The sequence below is a fragment of the Gobio gobio genome, assembly GCF_949357685.1.
Source record: "Gobio gobio genome assembly, chromosome: 10".
In the NCBI taxonomy this organism is placed as follows: Eukaryota; Metazoa; Chordata; class Actinopteri; order Cypriniformes; family Gobionidae; genus Gobio; species Gobio gobio.
The window spans coordinates 49,176,352-49,188,753 of NC_137116.1; the positions used below are offsets into that span (position 1 = coordinate 49,176,352).

General features: G+C 35.5%; 1 protein-coding gene across 1 annotated transcript; it reads right to left on the reverse strand.

The window, feature by feature from the left end:
* Positions 1 to 3,498: 3,498 nt before the first annotated feature.
* On the reverse strand, positions 3,499 to 11,797 carry slc5a5 (solute carrier family 5 member 5). Its single transcript, XM_079826418.1, has 15 exons — positions 11,438 to 11,797; positions 11,054 to 11,119; positions 10,768 to 10,819; positions 10,542 to 10,609; positions 10,079 to 10,233; positions 9,844 to 9,984; positions 9,618 to 9,747; positions 9,435 to 9,523; positions 9,240 to 9,352; positions 8,076 to 8,146; positions 7,907 to 7,993; positions 7,609 to 7,811; positions 7,399 to 7,493; positions 6,310 to 6,395; positions 3,499 to 5,985 (listed from the first exon to the last, which is right to left on the reverse strand). Exons 1-15 carry the CDS (start codon positions 11,789 to 11,791, stop codon positions 5,881 to 5,883), a joined length of 1,815 nt encoding a protein of 604 aa, XP_079682544.1. The 5' UTR covers positions 11,792 to 11,797; the 3' UTR covers positions 3,499 to 5,880.
* Between the last annotated feature and the right edge of the window lie 605 nt (positions 11,798 to 12,402).

Sequence of the window (12,402 nt, forward strand, 5' to 3'; positions counted from 1 at the left end):
GGCGGGACAAAAATTTGTTTTGGCGGCCGGCAAAAAATTTTCAATGTAGAAAAAACCCTGATATTGTTTCAAAGCAACTTCACAGAAAACGCATGCATCTACATTACAGAAAAAAACAGAGAATATTAAAATAATGACAACATTTTTAAGATTACCTTTTACACATTCAGGGTCAACATCTGTAAAAGTTCTTCAGGATCATGGATCCAAAACTTCTGGATCATGAGGGGGGAAGAAACATGCACACACACAAATTAATATTAATTTGTTTGATAAAACATTAATATTAATTATCAACTTACGGACATGGACTTGCAAAACATACTCACCAGGCCCATACAAAAACTTTACAGTAGATCCAAAATCCTGGTTTGCCTATAATTCTTCAGAGTCCAAGTATGGTGGTTTCCTGTCCTCTCTGCTGAACGAGTACATGATCTCAGATTACTCATTCCAAAGCTCTGTTACATTTTATGACAAGCTTGATCTTAAAACTAGCTGACAGTAGGGATGGGCATTATGACCATATAATTATACATACATGAGAAATTTTATTTTACAATAACGATATCACAATATATATATATATATATTTTGATGGATATTTTATTAAAATGCTACAGAATAATACTGCTTTAAAAGTCTTCACTGTATGATATTCAATTAATTAATATCACTTGATTCTAAAAGAAGCAGAAGGTCTTCTCTATTCTTTTGTTTTATTAAAATTATGACAAAGCTGCAGCCCCTTTAAGAACGGATGCACAGAATGACACGCATCCGGGTTTCCCCACGTTAACTTGAACTGTTTGACTTTACTTAAGACATAACTGACTGTTTAAATCAAGTGAATACCTCACATGACAAGGTTTCTGAGATAATTGTGTGCATTTTACAGAAAGATAATTGATTTCGGGATCGCCTGCTGTCTGAGAGAAGCTTATTTTAACACATGCATGTCCCGTTCATTATTCTACATTCATGCATGTTTCCTTGTCAAAATGTCAAAAAGTTTTAGTACAGTCAGTGCTGCGTTATATACGCTATATTCCCATTCCGCAATATAAAACGGTAATGTTAACGTTTACAGCAAAATCACTAACAATAGTCAGTATCATCAGATCGCCATAACACCCAGCCCTATCTTAACAATATTACAACACAACACAGAAACAGAATATGTAAGTTAATCACGATTAGCATATGACTTTAATGCACTAACGTTATATCTTGATAAGCAGTAGAAAAAATATAAAGGGATTTACGTTACCTTCTGCCGTCTGCTGTCCGCCATTGGAAACTTAGTCTGTTCGTATTCATGTTTTTTCGTTCTCAGTCGACATCCCACAATCAAAATTCGTCCAAAATAAGATTTTAACAGGTTTAAAATGATCCATGCAATGCCATTAATGGACAGAAGAAGCCGTCCTGTTGAAGATTAGACGCCGCGATCGCGTCGCGTCCCCGCGAGCCACGAGCAACGACAACGGGTGTATAATTCAAACGGAAGGCGCGCACTGTCATTGGCCAGATTTCTGGATGACGTTCAGATTGACCAATCACGCTCAAAAGAACACGGAAAGACAGCAAATAGCCTGGCAAATATAGAAAAAAACTTGTTTTAAACAACAGTTAGAAAATGTGTATATTTATTTTTATTTGCTGTTATATTTAATTAATTGGTCAAATGGTGTTTTGTGGTGTGGGCAGAGGCTTGAAAGTTTCAACCTGGAGAGCAGTGCAGATTTGTACTCTTTAAAAACAATTATTGTTTGATATTTAGTTTGCTAGATATTTTGTTATATTTGTATCCAGAATTGAATGTAAAACCAGTTTGAATGTAAAAATACACCTTCACTGTAAAACAGAAAATTAAAGTAAAATATCTTAATTTAAATAAGGAAAAATCTGTAAACTAATAGTGTTTTCTCTAAAACGTTTAATGTAAATTTCTGTGAAGTTTTTTAACTTTATTTGACTTAAGATATTTGACTTATTTTACGGTTTTTGTTTTGCAGCTGTAGCTGCTGTTTTTTTTAAGGTTTTTATTCTTACAGTGTAAATATAAAACTAATAAGATTTACTTTAAAAAGACAAAGAATAATGTTAAATTGTTAGTATGGACATAAACATAAACCTTTTATATAATGAGCTAAATATTGTATTACAGTTGTTAATTTACAGATATTGTTTGTAATTTTGCATGAATTTGTTATTTATGAAAACAGAAAAATAATACAGTGATGTTCCTGTATAAAAAAATGAGAATTACTGTAATTTGTCATTAATGATATAATCCTTAAAATAACAGTCAAGTTGTTTATTTAGATATTGTTTGTAATTTTACATTGTTTTAAACATAATTCAAAATTAGAAGAAAATACTGTAAAAAACTGACGTTTTTTTCTGTAAAATTAGGATTATTTTTATTGGTTGCCTTATTTTTATTGGTAACCTTATTGGTTGCACCTACATCTATTGTGAGTGGTGGATTTCAAACCTCAAAATGCCCCTCTTTTGCAGCGTGTTATAGTTAAGAATCTTGGAGTGACACTTTTTGTTAATAGTTGCAGAGCTGAAAGATCTGCTTGTGTTTCTGTGTTTCTTGAGCAAGTGAATCCCTGCTCTTTTTTATTCCATATTTTTATTTTGAGCATATCAGTTTTTGGTGTTTTTAAAACAAACTTTTTCATTTTCCACATTTCATCTCCTTTTTATTTAATTCTATTATTGCCTACAATTTGTAAAACTTTGCAAAAATTGTTTGGGGATAGTCTAAAATGTTTGGTTAATTATCCTTTGTTAATTCCATTACATTTCTTTGTTTATTTAATTACATATTCAGATTTTTTTGTGAACGTATATGTTCAGACAGGGTTTTTATTTTGTACTGTTTTTATAAAAAATATTTGATTTAGAGACTCTTTTCATGCAGTGGTTTTAAGGCCCTGACACACCATTCTGATGGTTTGGCTCAGACCCAGGCAACGTGAACCAACCCCACAGTCGGCTTTAGTCATTGCTAGTTCAGTTTAGTGTTTCAGGGCCTTAAGAATTATTTTTTCTGTGTAAAAAGCTTGTTTGCTGTAGCCTACAGTAGACCAGAGATAATTCTCAATCCTGAAGTCCTCCCCATGCCCCCCCCTCCCTCTGAGAACAGCCAGCACAAGTGTCAGTCATTAACATATGAAAGGTCTTCTTCACACCTAACAGTCTTCAGTCCTAGCACACCCAGCAGTGTTTCAGCTGTATATGTCCGTGAAATTTCACGGATTCCTGTATACGTCCGCATACGTGAGGTTTCCGGGTTTTTCTGGAAATATACTGTTCCGTGTTACTCTGATCCGCTTTTTCCCACATACATCCGGTAAACATCAAATTACACAGGAGTATACCATGCCCGGATAGTGCCGGATTTCAGTGTTTTCATGCAGTGTCAAGATATGCATGAATTATACAGCCAACAGCATTCAGTACATAAACACTGAAAGAGTTTCATCTTGATTATGGTGACTTTTCTAGGTAATGGCACCCAGAGCTTAGAAATGCTAAGGAATGAATATCCTATTTATGAGCCTTGTTTTAAAGAAATAATATTCCTGTCTGCCAAAAAACGAATTAAATGCATTAATCTTAGTGTAGAGTTAAAATCTATTGAAGCGTGGTCAATAAAATGGATCTTTATAGTGTGTAACAATACATATTCTCTTCATTTGCACTAATAATCATACATACTTTCAAAGAGTTATTGGATCACAGTGATATAGCCTATCTCCATTAAGAGCATTCTGTTAATTAAACACATTTCGAATCACTTTAGTGTGCGTGCTTACGCTGTCTTCTCTTAGACTTGGCCAGGAATGAAAGTGAACTGACAAACAGGTGCGATGCAGGTGTGTGATGAACAGAAACGCATTGTGTGTGATGTTTTACTATGAAAGAAAGCACTATTGTTGTATAGATCAAAGAATCATCCTTTGAATCAGGTGGTGATGGTCAGGTATTCAGTAGTGCCAATCAAAAATGAAGATAACCAAATCGGTATGGCTTTGACATATTTGATATGCGAGACTGTGCAGAAAGTACCTTGCATGGTGTTAAAGGGTTAGTTGACCCAAAAATGAAAATAATGTCATTTATTACTCACCCTCATGCCGTTCCACACCCGTAAGACCTTGGTTCATCTTCGGAGCACAAATGAAGATATTTGTGTTGGAATCTGAAGGCTCAGTGAGACCTGCATAGCCAGCAATGACATTTCCTCTCTCAAGATCCATTAATGTACTAAAAACATATTTAAATCAGTTCATGTGAGTACAGTGGTTCAATATTAATATTATAAAGCGACGAGAATATTTTTGGTGTGCCAAAAAAACTAAAAAACGACTTATATAGTGATGGCCCATTTCAAAACACTGCTTCATGAAGCTTCAAAGCGTTATGAATCAGTGCATCGAATCAGCGGTTCGGAGCGCCAAAGTCATTTCAGCAGTTTGACGGTTTGACATGCGAACCGATGAATCATGAATCGTCTCGCTGATACGATACGCTCCGAAGCTTCATGAAGCAGTGTTTTGTAGTAGACTTGGTCAGCGTCGTGTCATAGCTGGGGGTATGGCGTGGGGGGAAACAGTCCATTCCCCCACAATGTAAATGCATGGGGTTAACACAGTTTAGCCGGTGTAGAATCACTTTTGCCGCTCGATAGAGTAAGATATATAGAAAAACTGAGCCATATTGGGTCAGATTGTCCATACAGTATCTGTGACTAATAAACGACCCAACGGAATCAATGGCCAGAGGTGTAATTTTCTCATCAAAATCATGCTGCTCCACCGACCCCTATATAGGCATGACATGCGCCTACTTCATAAATCACCCAGTCTTTCGATGAAGACGTTAATTCAGTGTTCCTGTATTTAATGGATTAAAAGCATGCATTACATACATTTAACGTTTTAAAATGATCATAAAATGTGTCTTGTGCTATGAAATTGATATTTGGAGTTGACAATATGTTGTCAGTGTCACAATATTATTAGAATTACTGACAATAGCAATTTTTTCTTATTTACTTTTTTATAGCAACCGTCTTCATCAACAGACTGGGTGATTTATTAAGTAGCCTAGCAATTATGTGGTGTAATATTTGTGGGAGTAGCTGCATTTTGACGAGAAAATGTAAAAGTGTTGAAGCACAAGCATGAGCCCAGCCCTTCCCATCACGAAATAAAGAAGACTTTTGAATGTTTTGTACATTAATAACCTCACGCATTATGTGGATATGTGATCGCTCATCGTGAAAAACTGCTTTAACGAGTCCCGTACGTGACAAGTATGACTTTATTGCCGTTTTGTTCAACAAAGTTTTGCCATTGCAATTAATGAAATCTCTTTTTTAAATCGGCCCAATCTGTTGTGATTGGCCTACTCTGCTCTGATTGGTCAGACGGCCCAGTCTGTTGTGATTGGCCTACACCAAAAATATTCTAGTCACTTTATAATATTAATATTGAACCACTGTACTCACATGAACTGATTTAAATATGTTTTTAGTACATTAATGGATCTTGAGAGAGGAAATGCCATTGCTGGCTATGCAGGCCTCACTGAGCCTTCGGATTTCAACAAAATTATCTTAATCTGTGCTCCGAAGATGAACGGAGGTCTTACGGGTGTGGAACGGCATGAGGGTGAGTAATAAATTACATTATTTTAATTTTTTGGGTGAACTAACCCTTTAAATAGTAAAGCTGTGTCTTTCAATATTTCATTGTTTTCAAGCTTTCAGTTGTTTTCATTTGAATTAATCTACATTATTTCTTGTAAATTTAGTTTGAAACCTCAAACCTGACTTTACAAAGCGGGTCCTGCACCTGTCTAAACTTCAACTTTGTTCAGTAAAACAACTTGTTTATCAGCAGTGGCAAATAGTTCTTTTGGACCGAGAAGGATTTCGGTGGGATTGTGTGTCGTAGTTTCATTCTGTAGAGACAAGAATATGATTTCAGCAGGGTTGGCATTGTTAACTAAAACTATTAAAAATTGTTTTCGTTTACTGAAATAAACCCGAAATAAAATGAAATATTAGATGAAAAAACAAAATTAGAAATGTTGTCTTGGCAACTAACTGAAATAATAAAGCTAAATAGAAATATAAAACAACAACGGAAACTAAAAATATATAAAAATAAGAGCTCATTCAAAATATTCATAAAAACTATCATTTTATTTAAATAACTGCATTTCAGATGGTAAGAGCTGAGCTGTAAGTGAAAGTAGATGAACTGCTTCAACCATGTAACTTACCAAGTTATGACAGGACGCGTCGCAGGTCTTTTGTTCTAAGTTCCATCGTAATAAACCAGGACTGATAGAATCCTTCTTGGTGGGTCCTGCAGTAATTCAGCACATATTCATTTGAAGGTAAAATAACATTTGTTGATATTTTAATTTGTTTTATTATTAAAGTGTTAGCTCACCCGAAAAGGAAAATTATGTCATTATTTACTCATCCTCATGTCGTTCCAAACCCGTAAGACTTTTGTTCATCTTTGGAACACAGATGAAGATCTTTTTAATGAAAGTCCCTCCATTGACATCCATGCAAATACCACTTTGACACTTCAAAAAGTTCATAAAGAGATCGTAAAACTAATCCATATGAATTGAGTGGTTTAGTGCAAATTTTCTGAAGAGACTCGATCACTTTATATAAAGGATTAAAAGGGATAAGAAATAATAAGGGTCAAAGTTCCTGTTCTATTGTAGTTATGAAGTAAACTATTAGCCAATTTGGCCATTTCTAACTATTCGGGGAGACTTGTCCCCCTCAATGTCTATGGTGGTTACGGCCCTGGCTCAACCGAACCTTCTTGATGCGTGAGAAGAAACCTAATTGGTTCTTGTGGAAACTCAAACGTGCTGCGTAACACGAGAATGAACCTCATTGGTTCTTGAGGAAGCTCAAACGTTCTGCGCAACACATGAGAATGAACCTTATTGGTTAACCTACATGCTTGAGCTTCCGTTTACCACAACTGAAGTGTGAGTTGATGAATGTTATGTGAATAAAATCCTAAATTCAATTTGTTCATCATATAAAGCGATCGAGTCAAGTTTAAATCTCAGTAAAGTTTCAAGAGTAAAATTTGGACTAAACCGCTCAGTTCATATGGATTAGTTTTACAATCTCTTTTTGAAGCGTCAAAGTAGTAGTTGCGTAGCTATCAATGGAGGGACAGAAATCTCTCAGATTTCATCAAAAAGATGAATTCTTGTTCTGAAGATGAATGAAAGTCTTATAGGTTTGGAACGACATGAACGATGATTGATGACAGAATTTTCATTTTAGGGTGAACTAACCCTTTAACAATACTGTAAGTGACTTTTTCTCACCTGTAATGTAGCTAACCACCACACCTACTAGTATGACTGCACTAGTTGACAGGGCTCCGAAGTACAGGTAGGATATTGAATAGATATTTTGAAAGCTGCATGAATTTAGTTGGAAAAAGAAAACTTAACGTTTGTGCTCAAGTCACAGAGCAGTGAAATAGTATGCGATTATGGTCAATATAAAACGTGCTACAACTTCTAGAGTCTTACCCATAATCCTGGGGGACTGATGATAACAAGATAGATGATTCAGTGTCTACCGTGGTGCTGTTGAATGTTGCATTAGTTGCTAGACAGCGATCAGCACTAGTGGGTAAAACACCCATTATTTGTGGTGTAGGAGGATAAATTGTGCTTCCAACAGCAAGCCATAGAGACAGACAGAAACCCACAGCCACACCTGAGAACACCCCCTATAGTGTGAGAAATATTACATAGCTATTAATCGAGTGGAGGGATAGAAGAAGAATATATGTTGGACACGACAGTGATGTTTATGGGGTCTTACCGGTTTATTTGTCGCTGGAACAAACATGCCCAGCACAAAAGCTCCCAGCAGTGGACCGTTCACTACGCCCATGACTGTGAATGAACCCTGAGGTTATTAGAGTTAAAAGAAAGCTGATTAGAGCACAGACACATAGACTGAAATACAGCCGGTTTAAAATCCCAGTTACCTGAAGGACTCCCCAGTCCAGCAGAGAGGAGAGCGCAGCCATTGTAATGCAGCCAAGCCCGTACAACAGAGCTGTTTTACACATGGAAACAAACAATAAGGACATTAGTTGACACTGTAGTTCAATATAACTTATATTTAATTTCATTTCATTTATATTTCATTATCATGTTGATATCATCGGGTATTTGCAGAATCTCATCATGGTTTAATACTGTAAATCTCACCAATAGTCTCATTTGAATACATTACAAATACAACATTAATTTAAATTGATTAAATAAAAATGTAAACATGTACTTTTATGACAATTATGCATATTTTTTCATTAAAATCAGCATATATTAAAGGCAGCAAACAAATACTAACATTATATAGTTATATGTTTATAGATTTATATGAATAGAATATTATATAAATATATTCAAATAACCTTTTTCCCTTAATTTCAAATAAATATTTATCTACATATATACACAGATATATTAATATAAATAATGTATATTCAAATGATTGGTAATATTTTTTATGTTTTTAGAAGAAGCCTCTTATGCTCACCAAGGCTGCATGTATTTGATAAAAAATAAAAAAAAAACAGTAATATTGTGAAATATTATTAAACTCTAAAATAACTGTTTTCTATTTGAATATATTTTAAAATGTAATTTATTTCGGTGATGCAAAGCTGAATTTTCAGTCTTCGGTGTCACATGATCCTTCAGAAATCATTCTAATATGCTGCTACAAGAAACATTTATGATTATTATCAATGTTGAAAACAGCTGCTTTGAAACAATCTGTGTTGTGAAAAGTGCTATATAAATGAAGGTAACTAAATAATTAAAATAATTGAATATATTGTAGTTTGTTTAAAAAAAAAATCATGATTATTTGATGAATAGAACGTTTAAAAGAATAGTATTTATCTAAAATAGAAAGCTTTTGCATTATTAGGTCATAATGGTATGCCTGATCTGCGTATATATGAAATATCTCCACCCCCCTTAATTACAAATAAAATATCTGTAATTAAATGAAAAGCAAGATTTGGTTGATGTATAGTAAATAAACTATCGCATGCACTTTGGGGAAGTTTAGTCTATTTAAGACGACTCTATGTTTACTTGCACCACAGGCAAGAATGAGAAGTGGCTTTTGACCCTACATAATGACTTGGAGAGCAAGAGCTGTTTTCTCTGTGAAACGGTGATTAGCCACGGCTTCATTACATCCTCCATAGTAACAGCGGCCATGGCGTTAATGCTGGTGGAGACAGTGCTGTGGAAAAAGGAGCAGGTGATTTATTCGATTTGTATGAGTAAATCAACACCTCACTGAAGATTCCGATCGTTTCAAGCACCTTAAAGTTCCACTGTAGGCACAGGCTAGAAAAAGACCCGGGAAGCCTGGATGATTCCGGAAAATGTCCAGAACAAAGTACGGCATGTACTGTGAAAATAAAGACAATAGTTTTGCTTAAAATGTAATAGTGATTAGTAGAAATACAGAAGGTACAGTTAATTCTGTTCATGTATTCGTTTACCTGGTCGGGTGCAGATATTCTGCCAGTCTTCAGCGGGTCACAGTTTGAGTATAAAGCAAACATCACAATGCCACAGGTGGCTGCACTGCTCACAATCAGACACAGACCCACCTGATTAACCAGCAGCGCCCTGCAAGACAAGAGTGACACTCAGTGGATCTGTATCTCAGTGAGCAGTAGCAGAAAATATGATTTTAGATAAAATTTTACTGATTTATTCTCTCACAGTTGGGCTTGTTTCTCAGTCCTGCATGATATGTAACGCTGTACTTGGGCCTGATTGGCTCCATACATGGATAACCAGACCATTGTGCCGCCCACTGTGAAACTCCAGAACGAGTACCGCCTCTGAGGGTCTATGGCAAAACTGTAACACACAGAGAGAATGAGCAATAGAACACTAAACAAACATTGAATTAAATTGAGAATTGAACAGATTTCAAAACATTTATCGTTCATACTCATTAAAATTGATGCGGGATCCGTTGTTGGCGATCTCCAAAACTCTGGCAGGCCCTCCTGCCAATACAGTGCCCTGAATGAAGACCGCGATGAACCCAGAGAGCATGACTACAATCTGAAACACATCTGTCCAGATTACAGCCTTTATTCCACCCTGAAGGAAAACAGAAACATGTCACACTGTCATGCAACTGTTTTACTAACTAATCATATATTCAAATACATACACACAAATCAAATATACAGGCCAAAAGTGATGTCCGGCTTAGAAAAAATGTACATCTTCACCCTTTAAATTAAACAAATATCCACTCCGGCTCAGGACATCACTTTTGTTGACTATACACAATTTATGAAAAATATTTGATCATGTTAAAAGGGTCAAAATAGTGCACCAATAACGGTTTGGACACCAGTATTTGTATTATTCAGATCAGGCAATATTTCACAACACTGGCCTACCACTGTTGTGTAAAATGTGCAGATGAGTCCAGTTGAGAAAAGAGACGCCCACATATTTAGGCCTGTGGCTTGATTCAGAAAAGAAGAAACACTTAGAATAAGGGCAAAATCAAACACATAACTTCCACTCATATGGGATCCACTGATGAATTTGTAATGACTGACATAAAATGGACTCAAGAAAATGAGTGTAATTCAGTTTTAAAAGGAGGAAATAATCTCTTACCCTGATTCAAGATGACTGCAGGAGCAAAGATCACTATTCCAGTGTAGAGAAGCTACAGGAAGAACAACACCATATCCGCATTATGTATCCATAGACACAAATCTAAAACTAAAATAAACATTTAAGAAAATAAAGGAATACTTTTTTTTTTTTAAATACATATTTTGTGCAAACTAAATATTGGAATTAAAAGTATACAGATACAATTTAGTGATCAGAATTACACTTTACTTAATAATATTAAAATTATTATTATGTTTTATATGATTATATGAATTTATCTTACCGTGGCTACAATGAACTGCAAACTCCCCAAGAGCTGCATCCCTCTGCCAAACCTCATTCCTAAATACTGACACACAAGTACGTTTCATACACACACGTAAAAAAAAACAGTGCAGCCCAAAAGTATGTAAATGCTTGTTAGGTGAACATACTAAATCCAGAAATTTAAATGCATCAACAATTATATTGGGAAAATAAAAATAAAATAGATGGAATTTCACTCATTTTTAGACTCCACTGTATAGTACATGTGTCTTTTTTATCACATACTACAGAGGAATTACTCATCCTCACATTACTGACACTCCATGAAATTCAATACAACTCATGGTATGCAGTCATATGTATGTATAAAACTACTGAGAGAAATGGACAAAATCCGAACCTGATGTGCGCTGGTGATTTTAAGACGATAAAACACAGGAACAAACACAACTGCAGTAATGAGGGAGTTGAGGGCTTGTCCCAGGCACATGTAGAGGAACTTAAAGCCATATAAATATGCCTCTGACGGCACGCCGAGCACTTGGACAGCTGACATAAAGCTGGCACAGAGCGACAGTCCAACTGGCACAGCAGAGAAACCCCTGCCCCCTGTGAAGAAGTTTTCCACATTCGAGCGACCGCTGGTCTTTCTCAGAGATTGGAATAGCCCGATGGCCACCGATATCCCCAGCATAGTAGCAAATACCGCATAGTCCACCAAACAGAAGCCCAAGTTTTCTGGATCCAAAGCCATAGTGATCTCTGTTTAGACTCTGCCAGAGCCTAAATGACTCAAGTCCTTCTCTTCAAGAGATTGTCAGCTGTAACAACAAACTCAGAAATCACAATGCATTCTCAATCTACCCCCTGTTATGTTCTCTTGACTTTCAGAGATTAGGACTCATGCAGTGCAGTGTCATTTAAGGTAAAAGCAGATTGAGTACAAAATACAATAGTACATTTTTAAAACAAAAAATCGTTTACACAATATTTAAATATTAAAAAACAACAACTTACCTTTGGCCAAAATTATGCAAAATGAGTTTATGAGTATATAAAAAGACCAAATTCCACAGGCCAACATGTACAGTAATCAACTCATATAGGACAGAAAATCAGAAGATATGGTCACTATCACTACCCGTGTGGAAAGTGAATAAGCATTCTTTCAAGTATAGGTGGATTTATTTTTTCTGGGATGATAATTTGGATAATCGAAGGCAGTCTAATGGGAGGGGAATTAGGAATGAATGTAATATGTGGAGGGAGGAGTATGTTGTGATTGACATATGAAGTCATTTGACACCACAAATTCTTTCCTTCATTTTTGTTTGAATCTTAAAACATTTTTCTTTGCTATGACTT